Source organism: Zea mays, chromosome 7, assembly GCF_902167145.1.
Source record: "Zea mays cultivar B73 chromosome 7, Zm-B73-REFERENCE-NAM-5.0, whole genome shotgun sequence".
NCBI lineage: Eukaryota > Viridiplantae > Streptophyta > Magnoliopsida > Poales > Poaceae > Zea > Zea mays.
In genome coordinates this window covers 142979509-143001904 of record NC_050102.1, presented here as the reverse complement: position 1 = coordinate 143001904, position 22396 = coordinate 142979509, and the positions used below count along the sequence as shown (strand labels likewise).

The window sequence follows — 22396 nt, the reverse complement described above, 5'->3', positions numbered from 1 at the left end:
AACCCCCTCTGCGTCGAAATTTTCCTCGAAGAAAGATCTTTTCTGCCAGAATATCTTTCATGCATTTTGACTACTTCGAAAAGTGGATCCTGAAAACGACGGAGTACACGTAAGCAGCCAAGGCTGACCGAGCCGAGGAACTCCTACGCCTCCGGGATACGGATACCTCACTCATCACCTTCTGCGATAAGTAACTCGCATTCGGATAAGTGATTCCGCGGACTGAACAAGTCTTCACGTTCGGAAGTTCTTCTGCCGAAGCGATCCTTCGAGCATTCTCGACTGAGTCGGTGACAGAGCCTCATGGACGGGTAAAAGTGCGCGTAAGCGGCAAGGCCGACCGAGCCGAGGGACTCCTACGCCTACGGGATACGGATACCTCACTCATCACCTTCCGCGAGAAGCAACTCTCGCTCGCACAAACATCCCTGTTACCGACAAAAAAAGTCCAGATACTCGAAACAAGAGGAAAAGAGACGCAGCTTTACAATACAGCGAGGGTGTGTTTTGGCCTCGGCGGCCGCAGGAAACACACGCTACAAGACGATCCGATCCTGCAGGCTCAGGTCTTGACGCCGGAAGGGGGCAGCAGCACCCTCGGCATCGACGACACCTTCGGCGAGGTCCGACCTAGCCTCGGACGGCGACGCGGTCCGAGGTTCTCCACTCTAAAGGACGACGTCCTCACCACGCCCGGGCGTTCGCTGCCAGGGTCTTCTCCGGGAATCCGGCTCGAGCAGGCGGCTCGGCCGGTCACCCCGGTGCCTCGGCTAGCCGTCCTCCAAGGACGTCAGCCCGACCCGAGGCTTCGGCTAGTCAACTCCGGCGTCGGTCCCGCTAACGGACGACCCGGTTAGGCTCCGGCTGTCGGTGTTTTGGGTCTGACCGCACACCCGGGGTTGCCCCTCGAGGTGTTTTAGGAGTAGGACGGTGTCGACAACTGTAGCAAAATGGTTCGTGCCGATCGCACGAGGGACAGTGGACAAGGTTTACAGGTTCGGGCCGCTTAGAGATGCGTAACACCCTACGTCCTGGTGAGTATGCTTGGTGAATGTGGTTACAAGAGAGCTCTCTGGATTGAGAATACAGAGAGTTGACGTGGGTGGCTAAGTAAAGGGTCGATCGTTCTGAAGGGGTGCCCCCTAGGCCTTATATACTCGACCGTGGGGCAGTACACGTGGATAAGATAACAACAAGTAGCTAAAAGATAGTGAACCTCTTGAGATTATCCCTACGTAACCCTCGCCGACTTATCCTCGCATGGCTTCGTTGCATGGAGGCTCCAGCGCGGGAAAGTCGGATCTCTGTTGCGGTCATTCGCTCGACGCTGAGGGTCGTCCGTGTTTGCACCAATCCAGCCTCATGTCTTTCTGCTTTGCTGGTTGTTTCCCCCCAGGCCCACGAAAGAATGACCTTACGATTTATTGGGCCCTTGGGCCTTTCGTGAGGTCCTTTACTCTTTTAGTGGACCCGGGGGATATCTATCCCCCACAAGCCCCCGATCTTTGGGTTAATTTAGAGGTAATCAACCCGAAGATCCCAGGTCCAGCTTGCAGGTAATTTGAAGAAAGGTGGCTTCCTGTTGTCTTCCCCTGCTCTGATCACTCGTTGACCAAAACCTAGTTTCGTGCCTGTGCCTTAGAGGTCGGCATTCCAATTTGTAGGATCCTGAACTTCATTGGGTGCACCGGAGGTGCACCCAATGGGTGTAGCCCCCGAGCTTCGAGTAAATTTTTAGAAAATAATCTACTCGAAGGTCTTCCTTTTGTGTCCTTTTGCTGCAGATTATCCTTTCCGCTTGTAAAAAAATTGGCATGATGTCATCCGCACTATGTCATCAATATTATGCTTCAGAGGTCAGCATGTATTTTGTCTTTTGCAGCCGAGTTCGCAATCCATTCATATCTTGCTAGGTAGTGCAATTTATTTGCTCTGTGACTGATTGGACATTTGATGGACGTTCTCTGTCTAGTCTTCAAGTTATTTCTGTCGACCATATTTTGTACTCCACTGGCTATATTTGGCTTCCCTCTAACTCTCACTGATATCTCATTTTTGTCTTGAGGCATTCACTGCGTGCCCTGCACAGATGTGACCATTTTGAAAAATATACTGATAATTCCTGGGCGTCCCCCCCAATGGGTGTGGGCAAGGGACGGCTTGGTACGCTGAGTGTTTTAACCGGCTGCTTCTGAGTAGTAATGTGATGTGACGGCGAGTGTAATCATATCCTTTGCGCTGTTGACTGGAGTCCCAATGGGTGTAGAGTTGCATGAAACGGCGTCAGCCGCCTGACGTGTCTTCAAACGGGTGGAAGTGCTTATTGAATGCTTTGCGACTGTTCAGTGACCGCGGTTGGAGGTGAGCGGTTGCCTTCTCCCTCTATAAATAACGTCGTTGCCCCTCTGGTTTTTTCACATCTTCTCGCTGTTCTTTACTGCTTCCTTCTCTTCTCTCCCGTCTTCTTCCGCCATGGGCAAGAGCAACAAGCGCAAGCGCGAACCGACTCCTCCATCAGAGGATTTCGGTGACTCGGAATACTCGGAGGAGGCGTTCTCCTCCGAGTCCGAGGGATCTCCGGCTCCCGTCTCTTCCCCGGCGTCGTCCGATGACTCAGACGACTCCCAGGGGATAGCCGCGGAAGTCTGGACATACATCCGGGCCGTCGAGCGCTCCGGGCTCGAGGGCTCGGATGAGTCGGAGTACTCCTCGGATGAGGAGGACTCGGACGGCGGCGACGAGGACGAGGACGACGACGACGACGATGGCGACGACGACGACGGTGGCGACGGCGACGGCAGCGGTAGCGGCAGGGGCAGCGGTGACGGCGGCAGGGGCGGTGACGACGGCAGCAGCAGGGGCAGCACCAAGGGCGGCAGCAGCAAGGGCAGCACCAAGGGCGGCGGCGGCAGCAGGGGCAGGGCCAGTGGCTAGACGCCACTGGTCTTCTTAGATATTAGTATAGTTTAGTATAGTTAGAATAATGTAGTAGTAATGTAGAGTAGTATAGCGTAGTGTAGTAGTAGTAATGTAATGTAGTAATAGTAGGGGAGTATCAACTCGCGAAGAGTTGATTTGTAAGTTTATTAACTTCCCTTTGAATGAAGGAATGACGTTTGGCTTCTCTTTTGATGACTGTCCCGCTTACTTGTGAGCCTAATTTCTTTGAAAAAGTAAGTGAAATACTCGGGCATTGAACTGATGTTTTCTGAAATGGTTGCCGAGTAACTTTGTAGGTGGTGTCGGCGCTTGTAGAAGTAATTGCCGAGTAACTGAAGATTGTGTCAGCGTTTTTAGAAGCAACGCCGAGCAACTGATCATTGTATCAGTGTTTTAGAGGCCACGCCGAGTGATTGAATATGATATCAACGTTTTAGAAGTAACATCGAGTGACTGGAGGTCGGCATCGGCATTTTAGAAGTAATGCCAAGCAACTGAACATGAAAACAGCGTTTTAGAGGCAACGCCGAGTGACTGGAGGTCGACGTCGTCATTTTAGAAGTAATGTCGAGCGACTGAATACAAAATCAGCGTTTTAGAGGTAACGCCGAGTGACTGGAAATCGACGTCGTCATTTTTAGAAGTAATGTCGAGCGACTGAATACGAAATCAGCGTTTTAGAAGCAACGCCGAGTGACGGCAGGCCGCCCGAGCCACTTTGAGGATGGTGGCCGAGTGATGAGGTGGCGCATTGGTGTTCTGGGGATAACTGTCGGGTGACCACGTGGCACGCTGGTTTTGGAAATAACCGCCGGGTGATGACTGGGCACTTTTTGAAACGGTATCTGGCTCAAGAATATCCCTTAAGAGCTGCGCTTTTAGCCGCCTTTGCTTTCCGTGCCCTAGTTCTTGCATTCCCGCTTCCAAATCCTCTCTGCCGCTCGCCTCCGCTCTGCTCGCTGGTAGAATCGAGATGGCGCCCAAGAGGAAGACCGCGAGCTCATCTGCTGTGGTGATTCCTCCAATCGATCCCAACAGCCAGTTGCCTTTTGCAGGTAACCACATGTCCATCATTTCCGAAGCTGAACTCCTCCACCTCGTGTCCATCAGGGTTCTTCCTCCGCGGGAGCTCTGTTCTTGGCGGATTTGCCACGAGACTACTGTTCCGATAGAGGATACCCACGAGTCTATAGTTTACGCCCCTTTTCTTCTCCGCGGCCTTGGCCTTCCCATCTCTCCCTTTTTCCGCGGTCTCCTTGATTTCTACCACATTAACCTGACCCATCTGAACCCTAACTCAATTCTGCAAATCTCCATCTTCGTTCACTTATGCGAAGCCTTTCTTGGCGTACTGCCGCATTTCGGCTTATGGAAATACCTGTATCATTGTCGCCCTGGGATGGCCGGGGGACAACATCAGTTGGTCGGAGGTGCCAGTTTGGAGATGCGCCGCGGGCGGAAGACTGAGTATCTTGAGATTCCCCTTAAAGACAGTATTAAGGGGTGGCGTCTAGAGTGGTTCATAGTTGATAATTATGGAAATTCTCTCCCGTCCCGGTCGGGAAGACAGCCAGACGTCCGCACCCCAAGCTGGACCGAGTCTCCCACAGATGAGGAGGTAGCTGAGGCGGGTGTGCTGCTAGCTGAAGTTGGACTGCTGAAAGAGAGAGGTCTAACTACTGAAGCTGTGGTCACTGACTTTGTTTTCAAGAACATTCAGCCACTGAAAGATAGGGCCTACCCAGCTTATCTGTATCGAGGGCTAGCCGACTCAACTCGGGTTACCAACAGGAGAATCCCTTCTGCAGACTTGGTGAGCCGACTTGAAATGATTCTCAGGGGCAAAGTGTCTAATGTTGGTGCTCCAGTGGCGTACTCGGCTACTCGGCCTAGAATTTGCCTCCTCCCAAAGCCTTCACCCTTTTCGTGTCAAATCCACCTGTGACTGATGCAATTTGGGCCTTAGAGTGCGACCCTTTGCTGAAGAAGTCAGTGCTTTGGTTGCTTCGCTTGGAGAGATTCCTGATGACGAACGGCAAGTACATTTTGAGGTGCCCCTGAACCCTAGTGATGCAAATATAAATGCCATGCTTGATCTGCTAGCTGAGGATTCTTCCGACGCTGCTCCTGCTGGTACATTGGCAGTGGTGCCCCTTCCAGAGGTTGATACAACTTTGGATGTTCAGAAACCTGTTAGTACTCGCCCGAGGCGCCCTAGCCGAACCAATCAGCCTGAGCCTTCTGCTGATGAGCAAAAGAAGAAGAGAAGACGCCTCCGGCGAGTATCCAGTTTTGATGAGGACGCTGGTACCTCAGTTCCTGCTGTTGAAAAAGTGCCTGCGACTGGACTTGCTGACGCTGACCCCAATGGGTGTACCCAAACTGCTACTGATCCCAATGGGGGTGTTGCTTGTGTTGTCGGTGTGGATGACGAGGGGGAAGAGAATGAGGTTCCTTTGACTCGAAAGAACAGTCGGCAGTTCATCGCCAGTGAGAGTAGTGGAGTTCCCTCTCCGGCTTTGTCTGCCCTCATTGGTCTACAAGAACTGTCTCTGGCCAACTTTGATCAAACTCTTGAGGATATGGTCCCAGAGGACTTGTTATCGGAGCCAGTGGATGATGGTGCAATGGAGGCTTGTGCTGATGTGCCCGATGCTGGGTTGAGGTCATCCCGTGCCTCGTCGACCTTAGAGCGCGATCTTGAGGGCCGGGAGACTGACTTGAATCGTCCTGGTCCTATGGAAGTAGATGAGGGCCCATCAACCTTAGAAGTGGTTACTGCAGAGAGCTTGGACCTCAAGAGTGGTGCTGTCACATGCCCAGCCCCGAGGGTGTCGCCGGGGATGACTTAGCTCAGGTGGAGAGTGTAAGCCACTGCCCAGCCCCCGAGGGTGCTGCCGGGGATGATCCGGCTCAAATGGGCAGTGCCAACTATGACCCAGCCCCCGAGGATGCCCGAGCAGGGTCTCCTTCCTGTACCTCCATGGACGTTCACGCAGGATCTCCTCCACACTCCGGCTGTATGGTGGTAGCCCAGAATTTGGATCAGGAAGTCGCTTTAGAGGGCAGCGCTCCTGCTGGTCGAGTGTTAGGCTCTGTTGAAGGTACTGAGTTGATCTCTGCCGATTCGTTGCAAACTGCTCCGGGTGGTGGCCTTCCATCTGCTTATCAACTGATCTCTCCTGATTTGGGGATCCCTTCGTTCTTCTCCAACCTCCAGGTACCGTGTTGTATTTTAACTTGACTTTTACATTGCCTAAACTGCTGTCGTCACACTCGTCTGTTTTCCTCATCAGGCTTTGGTGGATGGGATGGCTAGCCAGCTGAGGCTTCAGGGTGCTCCCACCCCAGAGGTAGCTTCATCTCTTGCATGTTGGAATCCAGTGTCACTTCAACGTCGCGTTTCTGAATTGGAGGCAACCAACGCTGGTTAGTGCTTTTTTTGCTTCCCTCTGCCTTCGCTGTGGACTGCCTTACCTTCTGACCCCGTTTTGTTTGATTATCTCTCGTCAGGAGTGACTCGGCAGGTTTCAATTCTTGAGGAAAAACACTCCCGAGATCTGGCTGAATTGGCTCAGCGGTGCACTGACTTTGAGGAGAAGTACTCTCAGGGTCAAATTGAACTGAGTCAAGTTTCTGCTGCCTTGGATGACGCCAATGCCCTGAATTCTTCCCTTCATACTCAGCTTGATTCTGAAAAGGTAATATACAAAACTGTGCCTTGCCTTGCTGTGCTCCTGTTACTTGCTTGGTTTTTGAAGGAGCTGACTTTTGCTCGCAGGAAGAAAAGCGTATCCTTGCTGCTTCTCGTGACAATCTTGACAGGTTGTATCGTGATTCTAACAATTCGCTGACTACCTTGGAGAGAAGTCATCGCTTCACCATGGAAGAATTAGACCTCCAACAGTGTAAGCTGCAGGAATCCATGGACGAAGTGACTCGCCTCAAGCAGTTGATATCAGCGAAGGATGCCACTATCAAAGAGCTCCGAGCTTCCAAGAAATCTATTGCTCAGGAATTAGAGGCTGCTCGGCTGGCTGCTAAAGTTGCCAAAGAAACTTCTGTTACTCTCAAAGCTCAGCGCGACAAAGCCCTGGACAAGGCCATTCGGGCGGGACGAATCTTGATGAGGAGACCCGGCGTGGTTGTTCCTGAAGACATAAAGGCTGACGTGAATGCTACCCCTGATCCCTCGAGTCGCCCTTCTTCGTCGGCCGCTCCTGAGAAAGACATTGCAAAATAGAGAAACATTTTGCGTGCTCCGAGCGCGCGGTTAGCATGATCGAGTATTTGTTAGAGGACATCAGTTTATCATTCGAATGACATAATTACTCTCTCATTGTATCAGAATTTATTAGTTCGTGAGTTTGCAGTAATGAAATGACGCATGATGATTATGAAATTTGTTTGCGAGATATAGAAGTCATCCCCTGAATTACATAGGCGCGAGCATGTTGCACCGGCTTAAGTCGTTGCCGACTTAAGTCGATTGATCCGTTAGTAGGGCATAGTGGTCACCCTGAGTTAAGTAAGCGTGAGCATGTTGCACCGGCTTAAGTCGTTGCTGACTTAAGTCGATTGATCCGTTAGTAGGGCATAGTGGTCACCCCGAGTTAAGTAAGCGTGAGCATGTTGTACCGCCTTAAGTCGTCGCCGACTTAAGTCGATTGCTCCGTTTGTAGGGCATAGTGGTCACCCCGAGTTAAGTAAGCATGAGCATGTTGCACCGCCTTAAGTCGTCGCCGACTTAAGTCGATTGCTCCGTTTGTAGGGCATAGTGGTCACCCCGAGTTAAGTAAGCGTGAGCATGTTGCACCGCCTTAAGTCGTCGTCGACTTAAGTCGATTGCTCCATTTGTAGGGCATAGTGGTCACCCCGAGTTAAGTAAGCGTGAGCATGTTGCACCGCCTTAAGTCGTCGCCGACTTAAGTCGATTGCTCCGTTTGTAGGGCATAGTGGTCACCCCGAGTTAAGTAAGCGTGAGCATGTTGCACCGCCTTAAGTCGTCGCCGACTTAAGTCGATTGCTCCGTTTGTAGGGCATAGTGGTCACCCCGAGTTAAGTAAGAATGCAAGTCAATCGTAAATGAACTGAGTATCCTTGAAACCTCTTTTTTTTATTGATGACATATTTCCACTTTACAGAGTACATCATCATCCCAGCAGTTTTGAGATACAGCTAGGGATAAAACTTTCTGAGGTGTTCTATGTTCCAGGAGTTCCCAACTTCTGTGCCATCCATCTGAGTGAGGCGATACGATCCGGGCCGAGTGACTTCTGCTACCACGAAGGGTCCTTCCCATAAGGGTGATAACTTGTGTCGTCCCTCCCCCGTTAGAATTCGGCGGAGGACGAGATCTCCTACTGAGAAGAATCGTTGTCGCACAGCCTTGTCGTGATAGCGCCTTAGAGTCTGCTGGTACCTTGCTGATTGGATTACTGCATTTAGCCGTTCTTCCTCAAGTACATCTATGTCCTCCAGCCTGGTGGCCTCAGCTTCTGCTATGCTTTCAAAGATCAATCTTGGCGCCCCAAACTTGAGATCAGCAGGTAGCACTGCCTCCGACCCATAGACCATGAAGAAAGGAGTGTTTCCATGCAAGGCTCGGCTAGGTTGGGTTCTTAGGCTCCAAACGACATAGGGCAATTCCCTTATCCACTTTCCTGCGAATTTTTCATTCTTATCGAAGACCTTTTTCCTGAGTGCATCCAATATCATCCCGTTGGCTCGCTCAACCTGCCCATTGGCTCTTGGATGGGCTACAGATGCATACTTGATCTGAATGCTCTTTTGCTCGCAGAAGTCAAAGAATTCTGAACTTGTGAAGTTGGATCCTAAATCAGTTATGATGTTGTTTGGTATCCCGAATCTGAATATTATGTCTTGTATGAATTCCACGGTCTTAGCAGAGGTTAAAGAGGCAATGGGCTTGAACTCTATCCATTTAATGAATTTGTCAATTGCTACCAATACATGAGTGTATCCCCCTTGAGCTTTCTTGAAAGGCCCAATCATATCCAGTCCCCAGCATGCGAAAGGCCAGGTTACTGGTATGGTCTGCAGTCGCTGTGCTGGCATGTGTTGTTGCTTTGACAAGTATTGGCAGGCTTCGCACCTCTGAACTAACTCGGCTGCATCGTTCTTTGCTGTTGGCCAATAGAATCCTGACCTGAAGACCTTCCCGACTAGTGTTCTGGAGGCTGCATGTATTCCACATTGCCCAGCATGGACTTCCTCCAGAAGTTGCTTCCCAGTGGACGGGAGAATGCACCTCATGAGGACGCCTGATGCACCCCTTCTGTATAATGTCTCCTCAATAAGTGTATAGTGAGCCGACTGTCTTGCAATGCGCTCTGCCGAATTCTTGTCATTTGGTTCTTCTTCATTCTTTATATACTTAATGATCGGCCTTCTCCAGTCATCAGGGTCTGACTCGGTTTGATCTATGATGTTGCACTCTTCTGTTTGATCTATTGAGATACTTGGCTGCAGAATTTCTTGCACGAAAACTCCGGGTGGGACCTGAGTTCGACTGGACCCTAGCTTGGACAGTACATCGGCTGCTGTGTTCCGATCTCTTTCTACATGATGAAATTCCAGACCCTCAAATTTATCTTCCAGCTTTCGGACGGCAGTGCAGTATTTTCCCATTGAATCGCTTGAGCAATCCCACTCCTTGTTTATCTGGCTGATGACTACCAGAGAGTCTCCGTATACCATTAATCTTTTGACGCCCAGCGATATGGCAATGTTCAATCCATGGATCAAAGCTTCATACTCGGCTGCATTGTTGGAGGCCGGGAATAGCAACTGGAGGGCGTACTTGAGGTGTTCGCCTCCAGGCGCAGTGAAGAGAATCCCTGCTCCTGCTCCCTGCAGCTTCAGTGAGCCGTCAAAATACATTCGCCATACTTCTGCAGTCTCCGGGTTGTCTGGTACTTGTTGTTCGGTCCACTCTGATACGAAATCAACCAGTGCTTGAGTTTTGATGGCAGTGCGAGGTCGGAACTCGATGTCATGAGATCCCAGCTCACAAGCCCACTTGGCTATTCGACCGATGGCTTCCTTGTTGTGAAGAATATCCCCTATTGGAAAACTTGTAACTACTATGACTTTGTGGTCGTCAAAGTAGTGACGCAGCTTGCGGGCAGTTAGAAGTACTGCGTATAATAGCTTCTGAACTTGAGGGTACTTTTTCTTTGAAGGGCCTAGAACTTCACTAATGAAGTAAACAGGATGTTGTACTGGATAGGCATGTCCTTCTTCTATTCGCTCGACTACCAACGCGGTGCTTACCACGTGAGTCGTGCAAGAGATATATAGTAGCAAATCTTCAGCTGGTTGAGTTGACGTAGCTCGCCGGGGTGGTTTCAGTACTGGTGGTGTTGTCAAGAATTTTTTTAGAGCATCTAGAGCTTCTTGTGCTTCTGAAGTCCATTGAAACTTATCCACCTTCTTGAGTAACTTGTAAAATGGCAAACCTTTTTCTCCTAGCCTGGATATAAATCTGCTCAGAGCTGCCATACATCCAGTAAGTCGCTGAACTTTCTTTTGCGATCGAGGTGCTTCCATCTTCATGATAGCTTCAATCTTATCTGGATTAGCCTAAATTCCCCGGTGGCTGACGATAAACCCGAGCAACTTTCCTGCTGGTACCCCGAAAACACATTTCTCGGGATTAAGCTTCCATCTATACCGCCTCAGACTGTTGAAAACCAGTTGTAAGTCTTCGATGAAGTTTTTTGAGTCTTGTGTTTTGATTACCACGTCATCCACGTAGGCTTCCACACGGTTACCCCAGTGATCGGCTAAGCACGTTTGAATGGCTCTCTGGTAAGTTGCTCCAGCGTTAGAAGATGGTTGGCGACTAGCGGTAGAAGATGGTTGGCCGCCTGGGTGAACAGTCGTCGGTAGCCCTCGGCGTCAGGAGTCCGAGGGAGTCCATCAGCTATCCGAGCCAATACCCCTCCGACTTCGCTCGGCGTGTTCATAGCTCGGGCGAAGTCGGGATTCAGGTTGCGCCCGAAGAGTGGATTCTCCCGGCTGCCTTGCATCTTGCTCAGCCTGTTCCTGAGCTCGTCGGCGATCACGTCGTCGGGAGTTCCTTCGTTCTCTGAAGACGCGTTCTTCCGGAGTTTCTCCTATCTCCGAGACCTCGTCTCGCGAGAAAGGCTGCTCCAGATTCCGCTCTCCGGCCGCGTGATGTCGTCGAACGTTCCTGCGCCGGTTCCTCCGTCGTCGGGACTCTCGTTGAGGCGGTTCTTCCCCGGGTACGGTCGGCTCGTCGTCGGAGACGACAGGCGACTCCACTCTCCCGATGAAGAGGACGTCGGGGTAGAATGGTGCTGCTGTCGTGGTGACCTTCTTCCCGTTCCCCTTTGAGGCATGAGGAACGGAAAGAGCAACTTGCTTCTCCCCGGTTACCTTCTTCCTTGCGATTTGTGTCCACTCTTTCGTCGGAGAGGTAGGCAGTGGAGTTCTCCGGGTCAGCGAGCCCTCTGCCCCCGACTTTCCGGAGACGATCTTCATCCGGAAAGCTGGAGGTTGTGCTTCTCCGGTATTTTCGGAGTTCGTTGGGGGAGACTTCTTTTCCGGCGGATCCGCGATACGGTGCAGAATTCCTTCTTCATCCGCTACAGATGAGATTGTTCCGAAGCAGAATACGGATCCGGGACGCAGGGTGATCTTGCTGTAGAAGGTGACGGCCATTGAGCTAGCTTGGATCGTCGACACACCCCCTACCAGGCACGCCAGCTGTCGGTGTTTTGGGTCCGACCGCACACCCGGGGTTGTCCCTCGAGGTGTTTTAGGAGTAGGACGGTGTCGACAACTGTAGCAAAATGGTTCGTGCCGATCGCACGAGGGACAGTGGACAAGGTTTACAGGTTCGGGCCGCTTAGAGATGTGTAACACCCTACGTCCTGGTGAGTATGCTTGGTGAATGTGGTTACAAGAGAGCTCTCTGGATTGAGAATACAGAGAGTTGACGTGGGTGGCTAAGTAAAGGGTCGATCGTTCTGAAGGGGTGCCCCCTAGGCCTTATATACTCGACCGTGGGGCAGTACACGTGGATAAGATAACAACAAGTAGCTAAAAGATAGTGAACCTCTTGAGATTATCCCTACGTAACCCTCGCCGACTTATCCTCGCATGGCTTCGTTGCATGGAGGCTCCAGCGCGGGAAAGTCGGATCTCTGTTGCGGTCATTCGCTCGACGCTGAGGGCCGTCCGTGTTTGCACCAATCCGGCCTCATGTCTTTCTGCTTTGCTGGTTGTTTCCCCCCAGGCCCACGAAAGAATGACCTTACGATTTATTGGGCCCTTGGGCCTTTCGTGAGGTCCTTTACTCTTTTAGTGGACCCGGGGGATATCTATCCCCCACACCAGCCAACCAGGTCTCCTTTTCGAGCCAACTCTGCCCATGTTCATGCTGATACCACTACCCCTGGCCTCGGCTCATCAAAGAGCGGCCAAGGGGTCCCTTTAAATAAGCTAGAGAAGCCTCGGACAACAAGGCCGACCGAGCCGAGGAACTCCTACGCCTCCGGGATACGGATACCTCACTCGTCACCTTTACACGGGGCGACTCACGCTTGGTGAAGCGGTTCAGACAACCAACAGGTACGAACAACCCCACTCGATGGGGGAGGGCCTGCGGAGCAACAGAAGACTGACGGGCGGCTCGCCGCCGCCCGCTCTGACAGCAACAACAACGACCCCCGCTCCGGGTGGCCGAACTGCAGCAGCGCGGGCCTCAGGGTGGGTGCTGCTGCAATCTTGCCCTCGCCCACGCCGACGCTCGAGGGGCGAGGACAAGTACAAAGAACCGGAGGCCCGAAGCGCGGATGGTGGTGGTGATCCCGTCGGCGACGGGGACTTCTCGAGCCGCCTCCACCTCGGCACCGACGACAGGGGCCGTCAGCCCTCTGTCAGATCCCCACTCAGATCCTCCCGGACGAGTGGGGCACCGACCTCCGCGCGGAGGCGCCATACCGGTGCAAAGGCAGGACCGCCCCAGAACACGAACGCCGCCCTAGCAGCACGCGACATCTTGGGCGGTCCTCCCGTGCACACGGCGCGGCAGCCGCCTTCCGGCAGGAGGGGCCACCGGGAGCCAAGCCGATGAGCTCGACACGCTGGGGCTGACGACGCCCGCCGCCGACCAGCCCTGCGTTGTCGAAGTCCGACCCGCCCGCAGGGCCAGCGAGCGCCCTCTCCCTCGAACACCGCAGGAGAGGGTGACCCACGAACCCGCGCGGGAGGTAGAGCTCCGGCTCAGCCCGGCCTCCACCCCAGCGAGGATGATGAACATCCTTGAAGCTGAGGGTGGGACCAAGATCGCAGCCCGGCTTGCTTCTCCCCACCCAGGGGCTGGTAGTCGTCGTCTTGGGTGACCGCCGGCGGGGGGGTACAGCCGGGCTGGCTGATGAAAATCCTTGAAGCCGAACGATGGCTGAAAGGTACCAACTTCCGCGGAGTTGCGTTCCTCCAACGATGAGGCGGAAAGACGGCGGGTATCCCCCATCTGGGGGCCTGGAAGGTGGAAAGACACGATGCATAAGGGAGCGCGAAGACATGGTCGCCTTCCAAGGGGGTCACCCTCCTTTTAAAGGCGACTATCCCTACTTGCGTCCCCAGCCATCACGGGCTGAGTCCTCTTCAACACGCTCCAAGGCCCTCCCCTGCGGCGTGGGGGCTGGGTCCCACATGTCATGCGAGCCGGCTCAGAGCAGAAGAAGCCAAACCGCCGTGCGCGGTGCGCACAACTGCCCAGTGGTTACAAGTGACCCTCCACTTTTGCCCAGACCAATGGGCGAAACGGGCGGGCAGCCATGCAGGCGGCATGCAACCACGCCAAGTGGGCGCGCTTCTCCGACTCCCAACACGCCCAGCATGGAGGCCCAGGCCCACGTGTCATGCAACCGGCGCGCCGAATGCTTCGTGCATGCAACTGCACCGCCACTTGCGCCACCACCGCGCCTCCTCGATTGCGGAACCAATCCCGCGACTCGAGGCGACCCAGCGCACGACCCAGCAATGCCAGCCTGGCGCGGCGGTCAGTGCGGCCAAAAATGGGCCGGCAGTAATGACAGTGGTAGGCGGGCGGGAGCAGCGGTCACGTCGTCAGCCGAGCTCACGTCCCATCCGGGGGCAGCGAGAGAACCCTCTCTCACGGCGTGAAGACAACGCGCCTGTGTTCCGTTCCTCGAACGGCTCGCGCACGCACAACGGCCGCCCCGCCAACCACACGCCCCGTCGCATTAACTCCGCGGCGAGACAGGCGGCGCCTCTGGCCGGAGAAGCAGGCGACGCTTTGCCTTCGCCGTAATAACCGCGCCAAAAAAGGTATGTCGCGTCGTTCGATTTCGTATCCTTTTCCTTTTTTCCTCTTTCTCTCTCTTGCAACAGGGACCGGGAAAGGGGGATACCCCGAAAAGGATCCTTCCCTGTGAAGGAACCAGGCTCCGAGCCACCCTACTGATCAGAGGTTCGAAGGCTGGCCCCCCGGAAGGGTTCGACAGCCGCCTCAGATCGCGTGGGCCCTACACCCACTACTGGTCAGAGGTTTGAAGGTTGGCCCCTTGGAAGGGTTCCACGACCGCCTCAGGCTACTCGGGCTCCGCGCCCATTACTGATCAGGGGTTCGAAGGCTGGCCCCCGAAGGGTTCACAGCCGCCTTAGACGCCAAGCGAGGGATGACCATGGGTACGTTCGATACATAACCAAGGCTCGGGCTGCGCTCCCGAGGTACCCGAGGACATTTCCGAGACCAGCGGGAACGATCTTGTAACGGAATCCCATCAGAGGGAGGCATCGAGCCCTCAGACCCCGTCGCCAGGGGACCGGGTCCGGCAGATCACCCGCAGGTACTTTTGGGCGTGCCTCTGGGCCCCTAGCCGACCCCTAACGAACGGGGCACGGACGTCCACTCGGATTACCCGCTTGCAGCTCACCGGAGACACCATGTTCGGCGCCCATCGAGGGCAACATGGCTCTTTCCCCCCTCCTCCTTGCGGAAAGGCGACGCAGGGGCGTATGTAAAAAAGCCGAGTCTGTCCCTGATCGCCCTCTCGCCCTGTGCAGAGGCTCGGGGGCTGCTCTCGCAAACCCGGCTCCGGCCGAACCGTTGACAGCGTCAACATACCAGCCCAAGAACTTGGGACCCGACCGTACACCCGGGCTACGGCCAGCTCGCATGAGGGAACAACCAGACCAGCCGAAGCATTACGCAAGGCATTAAGACCTCGAAGGAGTGAAACCACTCCTCCGAGGCCTCGGGGGCTACACCCGGCGGGTGCGCTCGCGCGCACCCACCGGAACAAAACGCAACCGAGAAAGGCTGGTCCCCTTGCAAAAAAGTTCGACGACAGCCTCCAAGCGAGTGCTAACACTCCCTTCGAGGCTCGGGGGCTACTGTCGGGGACCATAATTAGGGGTACCCTCAAGGCTCCTAATTCTCAGCTGGTAACCCCCATCAGCATAAAGCTGCAAAGGCCTGATGGGTGCAATTAGGTCAGGGATCAGTCCATTCGAGCGACTCGGTCACGCCTCGCCCGAGCCTAGCCTCGGACAAGGGCAGCCGACCCCGGAGGATTTCCGTCTCGCCCGAGGCCCCCCTCCAACGGCGAACATATTTCCGGCTCGCCCGAGGCCCTACCTTCGCTAAGAAGCAACCCTGACCAAATCGCCGCACCAACCGACCAAATCGAGCATTTAATGCAAAGGTGGCCTGATACCTTTATCCTGACGCACGCCCCCCAGCCGGCAGAGCCGAAGTGACCGCCGTCACTTCGCCGCTCCACTGACCGATCTGGCAGGAGGACAGCGCCGCCTGCGCCACTCCGACTGCGGTGCCACTTGACAGAGTGAGACTGACAGGCAGTCAGGCCCTGCCGAAGGCATCATAGGAAACTCCGCTCCGCCCGACCCAGGGCTCGGACTCGGGCTAAGTCCCGGAAGACGGCGAACTCCGCTCCGCCCGACCCAGGGCTCGGACACGGGCTAAGTCCCGGAAGACGGCGAACTCCGCTCCGCCCGACCCAGGGCTCGGACTCGGGCTAAGTCCCGGAAGACGGCGAACTCCGCTCCGCCCGACCCAGGGCTCGGACACAGGCTAAGTCCCGGAAGACGGCGAACTCCGCTCCGCCCGACCCAGGGCTCGGACTCGGGCTAAGTCCCGGAAGACGGCGAACTCCGCTCCGCCCGACCCAGGGCTCGGACTCGGGCTCAGCCCCAAAAGACGACGAACTCCGCTCCGCCCGACCCAGGGCTCGGACTTGGGCTCAGCCCTAGAAGACGACAAACTCCGCCTCGCTCGACCCAGGGGCTCGGACTCGACCTCAACCACGGAAGACAGACTCGACCTCGGCCTCGGAGGAGCTTCCACGTCGCCCAACCTAGGGCGTAGACCAGCCACGTCAACAGGAGGCGCCATCATCACCCTACCCCGAGCTGACTCGGGCCGCAGGGAACAAGACCGGCGTCCCATCTGGCTGGCTCCGCCGGATAGGCAATGATGGCGCCCCGCGTACCCTGTGACGGCGGCGGCTCTCAGCCCCCTTACGGAAGCAAGAGGACGTCAGCAAGGACTCAACCGCTCCGACAGCTGTCCCTCCGCCGGGCTCCATCGCTCCTCCGACGGCCACGACATCACACCAGCTGGGTGCCAAAATCTCTTCGGCTGCCACAACGGCATGTACTTAGGGCGCTAGCTCTCCTCCGCTAGACACGTAGCACTCTGCTACACCCCCCATTGTACACCTGGATCCTCTCCTTGCGCCTATAAAAGGAAGGACCAGGGCCCTCTTAGAGAGGGTTGGCCGCGCGGGGACGAGGACGAGACAGGCGCTCGCTTGGGGCCGCTCGCTCCCTCTCCCGCGTGGACGCTTGTAACCCTCTACTGCAAGCGCACCCGACCTGGGCGCGGGACGAACACGAAGGCCGCGGGATTCCCACCTCTCTCACGCCGGTCTCCGGCCGCCTCGTTCTCCCCCCTTCGCGCTCGCCCTCGCGCTCGACCCATCTGGGCTGGGGCACGCGGCGACATTCACTCGTCGGCCCAGGGACCCCCCGGTCTCGAAACGCCGACAGGTCCCCTGTGGGTATGGGAGACGATCAAAATGGCTACCATAAGGTCTCTGATATGACTGCCCCCCAGGGACTATACTAACTCCGAGCTTATCTCGGAACACCCTAGCTATTTCCTCTCTTACTATATCGATGGCAGCCGGTGGGAGACCACCAGCTCTTTGGTCCAATATGGGTGAGTTTGTTTGTATGTTGGTATGTTGTTTTCCTCCCCATTGGTTTGGGTTTTGCGATACGTTAATACATGCCCTATGAGGCTCATAGGACTGGCCATTCCTTTCTGGCCTTCTGGGGGCCGGAAAGTACTCACACCCACGGGTTTGGTAGATTATATTATAGTGCTGGCGTGTCGTATGGTGAGATGGGGAGTCTAGCTGGGACGGATACGGAGTTGGATATCCATCCTCCTCAAAAAACTCTGTGCCGGACCGTCCGGTTAAATACGCGGACTGTCCGACCATGTGGCCGGACCGTCCGACATTATATTCGGACTGTCTGGCGCCATACGCAGACGGTCTGAATGGGTTATCTAGGGTTTGCACGGCATGTGGCGGCTTGGTTGCAGGTCTCGGTAATTCGCTTCTAAAAATGGGATCGACCGTCGCTGGCCCGGACGGTCCGCGCTCACGTGCGGACGGTCCAGACATGCGCAGATCGACAAATTTATCACCGATGTGTGTGGGATACTGTCGTTGCCCAGGATACATGTCCATCGGCATCCTATAAAGGGGTTGTGACTGGTCGTGACAACCTGTAGCCGATGAATTATGTGTGTATTCCCTCAATTCAACCTCGTGCGAAGGAAGATTTGCCATAGTAGACTTATCAAGCGCATACACTAGCCTTTTATGATCATTTTGTATATCCCCTACGATACGTTGCAACTGTTCTCGCTGTTCGTCTATGTAAGCTTTAAGAGATTGGAGTTCGTTGGTGTTACTTACATTGGGGGTAATCGTAATAGATCGGAGCGAAGCCAGATCCGCCGCCCGTTGCCAAACGACTTTGTTGTTCCTGTCCACTTTGAAGTCGGCCAGAAACTTCGCCTTTGCTTCTTGGATCAGCTGCTCCTGACGCTCCTCGAACAGGAGTTGTTCTTCAGCCGGCAAGGTTTCCCATGTCGGTGTGATGATATTGCTGGTGGAAATTTCAGAGCTATCCTTTGAACCGGCCATTGAGAGCCGATTTGATAGGTCTATATGTGTTGTCCCCAGCGGAGTCGCCAAAAAGTATGTTGACGCCTTTTTGGAGCGCCAAACACTCAACAAAAACCGTGGCAGTGCTCTCTGGTCAGGCGCGGACGGTCCGCGGCCAGGGGCCGGACGGTCTGCGACCTGGCGCAGGGGCTAGAGTTTCCTGCCTGACGGCCGGACGGTCCGCGCCCTGGGGCCGGACGGTCCGCGCGTGCGCAGGGGCGGCGAAAGATCGCCGGCGGCGCCTGGATCTCGCTCCCGGGAGGGACCCCGCCGGGGAGGAGAGATCCTAAGAGTTGTCTAGGCTCGGGCAGGCCGACCTAGACTCCTCTAATCCACGTAGAGTCGAAGAGAGGCGAAGAATTTGGGGATCGGAAGGCTAAACTAGAACTAGACTAGAACTACTCCTAGAAAATAAATGCGAAATAGAAGTGTTTTGATTCGATTGATTATGATAAATCGGCCGTATACCTCTCTATTTATAGAGGAGGGGGCTGGACCCTTTACAAACTAATTTCTGAGCTTATCCTGAAATTCTCGCCAATAAACATAGCAAAAAAAAATCGGAACCCTAATCTGTTCTGCGCTTGCGCGGACCGGACCATCCGCCGCTCATTTTGGCTCCAAACACGGGCCCTAAACTGTTTTTTTCTTCTTCGTGCAATACAATTTTTATAGAGCACCTGGTGGAACCTGTTTCTGGATTTTCCAAACGAGTGTAAACAGAGAGATGTTTCTATTTCAAGGGAAGATAGAGAGGGTATGCTAGTTAGTTGCTTCAACCAGCCGCTTATAGTTTTTTTTCCCCTACAGATCAAAGGAGCTCTTTCAGTTTTCCACGTTCTGAGAACTCCATGTCGAATGCGCCAGATTTCTGTATGACTGTATCTGGAAGAACGAAGACACCTTGGATGACTTGTTTGTTGCTTGACGGTGGGTGATGGCGTGATGATGCCCGTACCGGCGCCTACCAGCGTAGAGCTTTTCGTGTGGCAGGGCACAACTCTTCCGTCGCCATACCACCTATCTTTTTTCTTTTTGACCCCAATCGTTTTCTTTCGTGGGGGCCTCGGTGGCTCTCCTGCTCTAGCAGGTCTGGGACATGGGAGCACGAGCGAACGTGGTCGCATTATAGATAGCCCCTTTGGTGCTCAGGAAGAATTCGAGGGAGAACTTTCTTCAAGGTCTGTTGCGCTTGCTGGGTTTGGGCAGGGGTTAGGCAATGTTTAAGCAAGGGATTGTTAGAGATGTTTAGGACAGGAGACAGTTGATGTGGGCGACAAGACACACGGTCGCTGCAGTTTCGTTGCGTAACATCACAAGCATAAAGCCAGATGGTGAAAGCTCACGCGTAAGATTTCTGTCAAGACCGGTGAGGAAAGCACGCCTTCTCTACGCCTACGGGTATGAGTGACTCGTACCGCCCCATCCAAACCGGAACAGACGAAGCTGCAGACCATACCATACAAAAATTCTCCATTGCCTCTCCAGGAGCTCGGAGGCGGCGGCGGTAAGTCTGTGGACGTATCGCCGGAGTTAAATCTGATTGAGAGGGTTAACTAGGATAAAAGTCCAACGCTAGAGCGGCCCGAACCTACCCTCTCCTCTCTCCCATAGGACCTACCTATTCTGTTTTTTTTCTTATAAATATTCACTTATGGTCTAATTTCTCGTATTACAAAACTTTAAATATCAAAAATAATTTCTCGGAGGTTGCATCCACTCCTCTCAAAGTCCAAACATAAGCAAAGTCGGAGCATAACGGTAGATTCAGGTGAGACACCCAGTGGAACAGCAATACTGGAGAGACGACACAAGCTCACTGGTGGAACAGCGATACGGGACCTCTCGTTTTCTTTGCCAAGGAACAACGTTTCTGAAACAATTACAAGCTCCACGTGATGTTTAGACCAGATCATCTTTTCCGTATGTACAGACAAGTATCCTCCTAGCCCCACAGTATAAAACCATTTCCAAACTTGCTGCGGCGTTACATGGTAAAAAAGAAAAGGTTGTCCAGGAAGGAAAATATAGGCTGCCAAAGACAAAACAGTCTGCTCGAATTCCCCTGTTTCTATACACCTCCGTGGGAGCCCGGCTTTGTGATTGCCTTCATTCACATCGACATGAATGAAGGCTTGGGAAGTATATGCCCTGCAAGAAGTAGACAACACCAAAGGTCATATTTACAGTGTTGTGCTGGACACCCAAACAAGTGAAACATGTATAAATTCTCTGTACAATGACAACGACGTAGGACTGGCACTAAGGGAATAAAGATAATGTAAGTCCACCGACGTGGAGTGATTCTAGATGGTAGTACCAGTTCACGTAGGACTGGCACGGTTAGTCTATCTGCTTTGTACATAAAAGAAGAAGAAAAATAGACTATAGACTTATCACTTGCTTAAATATAATAATTTTTCTAGTCTAGAGATAGTCGAGGCCGGTGATGATACTGAGGTTAAATTGTACGCTTATGTCAGTCTTGTATCTCTAATATTCTGTCCACATTGGAATATATGGCAGCTTGATAGTGAAATGTTGAAAAGGAAATGGTACAGGACGAGCCCCACTTGTCTGCTGCTTTTCTGCTCTTTAGCTAAGAGTCCAGGAGAGCTCTTGTTCTGCAAAATCATGAATCCTACCTAATATTGCCTTCACTGAAAGCATTTTTTTTTCATAAGGAGCCATCCCTGTCTCCCGTGATCCCATCAGCATGAATGAATAAATATACGAAGGTTTTCTTTTCCCCCTTGATCTAGAATTTTGACTTGCACTAAGCAACCAGATAATAGAATTCCCATTTCACCTTTTTGACTTCACATGCATATTTCTTTACCTAAGCTAACTTACAGAACTACAGTTATCACAATCAACTACAGTTATCACAATCTTTCCGGATCTAACTTACAGAACTAGACGTCTAAACCACACTCAGAATGAACTCGCAATGGCTTGCAGCAACAGGCAGCGGCCATCACTTGCTGGACCACTTTTCCCCTCTGTTTCCATGGGTTGGGCGGTGCCGGGCACTTAAATCCTAAGCTAGTTTTGTTAGCCAAGCAATAGAAAATGTAAAAGTGAGGTATAACACTTCTCCAACTAATTCCTGGAGGCTTTTCACATCGTCTGGAAATCAAATAGCCACGTCTGATGCCCTCTTTAACTAAAATATCCAGAACTGTCTTATTCCTCACTTGCAGCAAGAACCTATTCCAGCTTCAACATCCACAGAAATTTCAAGCGCCCCCAAAAACTTAGTCCGGTGCTTCATCAAAATCTAAGCGAAGGATGCCAAATTTGGCGCAACTAGCCCCGATCCGAGTAAATGAAAACGACCGACTCTTGTGTTCAACAGGAATCACGTCGAATTCTTCACTGGGTTCGGATATTGAGCACCCCCTCAAATCATACAGTAAGGGAAGGGGGCAAGTGGGGTCGTTTCGTCCCCAAACATGTAAATCGGCGTGATCACGTACATGGGGAGGATGCTTCCTTGGGCGAGCACGCGGCGGAGGGCCAGAGGAGGATGGCCCTCCAGATCCCGGAGAGGTTGGTGACGAAGCCGACGAAGAGGAAGAGGAAGCCGAGCCCGACGACCCAGGGCATGAGGAAGAATCCGAGCATGAAGGTGACCGAGCCGCAGAGCATCAGCGCCATGGACGCGCCCAGCAGCATGGACGCCACCCCGGCAGGTGTCACCTGCCGCGGCAGCAGCGGCCGCGCCCCCGCCCCGTCGTCCGGCGACGCTCCGAGGACGGTCAGCAGGAGCGCGCAGAGCTCGTAGAGCAGCCGCGACTGGTGCGCGTCCGCCGCCGCAGCCGGCGCCGCTGGCCTCATCACGCCGTCCCTGGAGCCTCGGAGGGGATGAGATGGGATGGGGGTGGGGAGGCCGAAATGGTGGTTTGCTTCGCGTTGCTTTTTCTCTTTGCCTTGCGGCTTTTTTTAGTTGAGTGGGGGTTTGCACTTTCCTGCAGCGGAAAGGAAGACGCGAGGCGGAGCTGGAGACCAAGGATTGGAAGCATTGAAGGGAACATGGGCGCTGTTGCTGTTGAAATACTGCTGGGGCCACCAAGAGGATAATGCCGGACGTATTCTTTATTGGTTGGCTGATTTCGCGGTGACGTGGATAACTGTGCGGCTAGTTGGTTGCCTACTAGTCAAAGTTTTAA

At 53.7% G+C, this 22396-nt stretch overlaps 1 protein-coding gene across 1 annotated transcript; it reads right to left on the bottom strand.

Annotated features, from left to right (window-relative positions):
* Positions 1 to 20044: 20044 nt before the first annotated feature.
* On the bottom strand, positions 20045 to 22141 carry LOC100276408 (uncharacterized). Its single transcript, NM_001150211.2, has 2 exons — positions 21704 to 22141; positions 20045 to 20375 (listed from the first exon to the last, which is right to left on the bottom strand). The coding sequence occupies exons 1-2, from the start codon at positions 22062 to 22064 to the stop codon at positions 20338 to 20340; spliced, it is 399 nt and encodes a 132-aa protein (NP_001143683.2). The 5' UTR covers positions 22065 to 22141; the 3' UTR covers positions 20045 to 20337.
* Between the last annotated feature and the right edge of the window lie 255 nt (positions 22142 to 22396).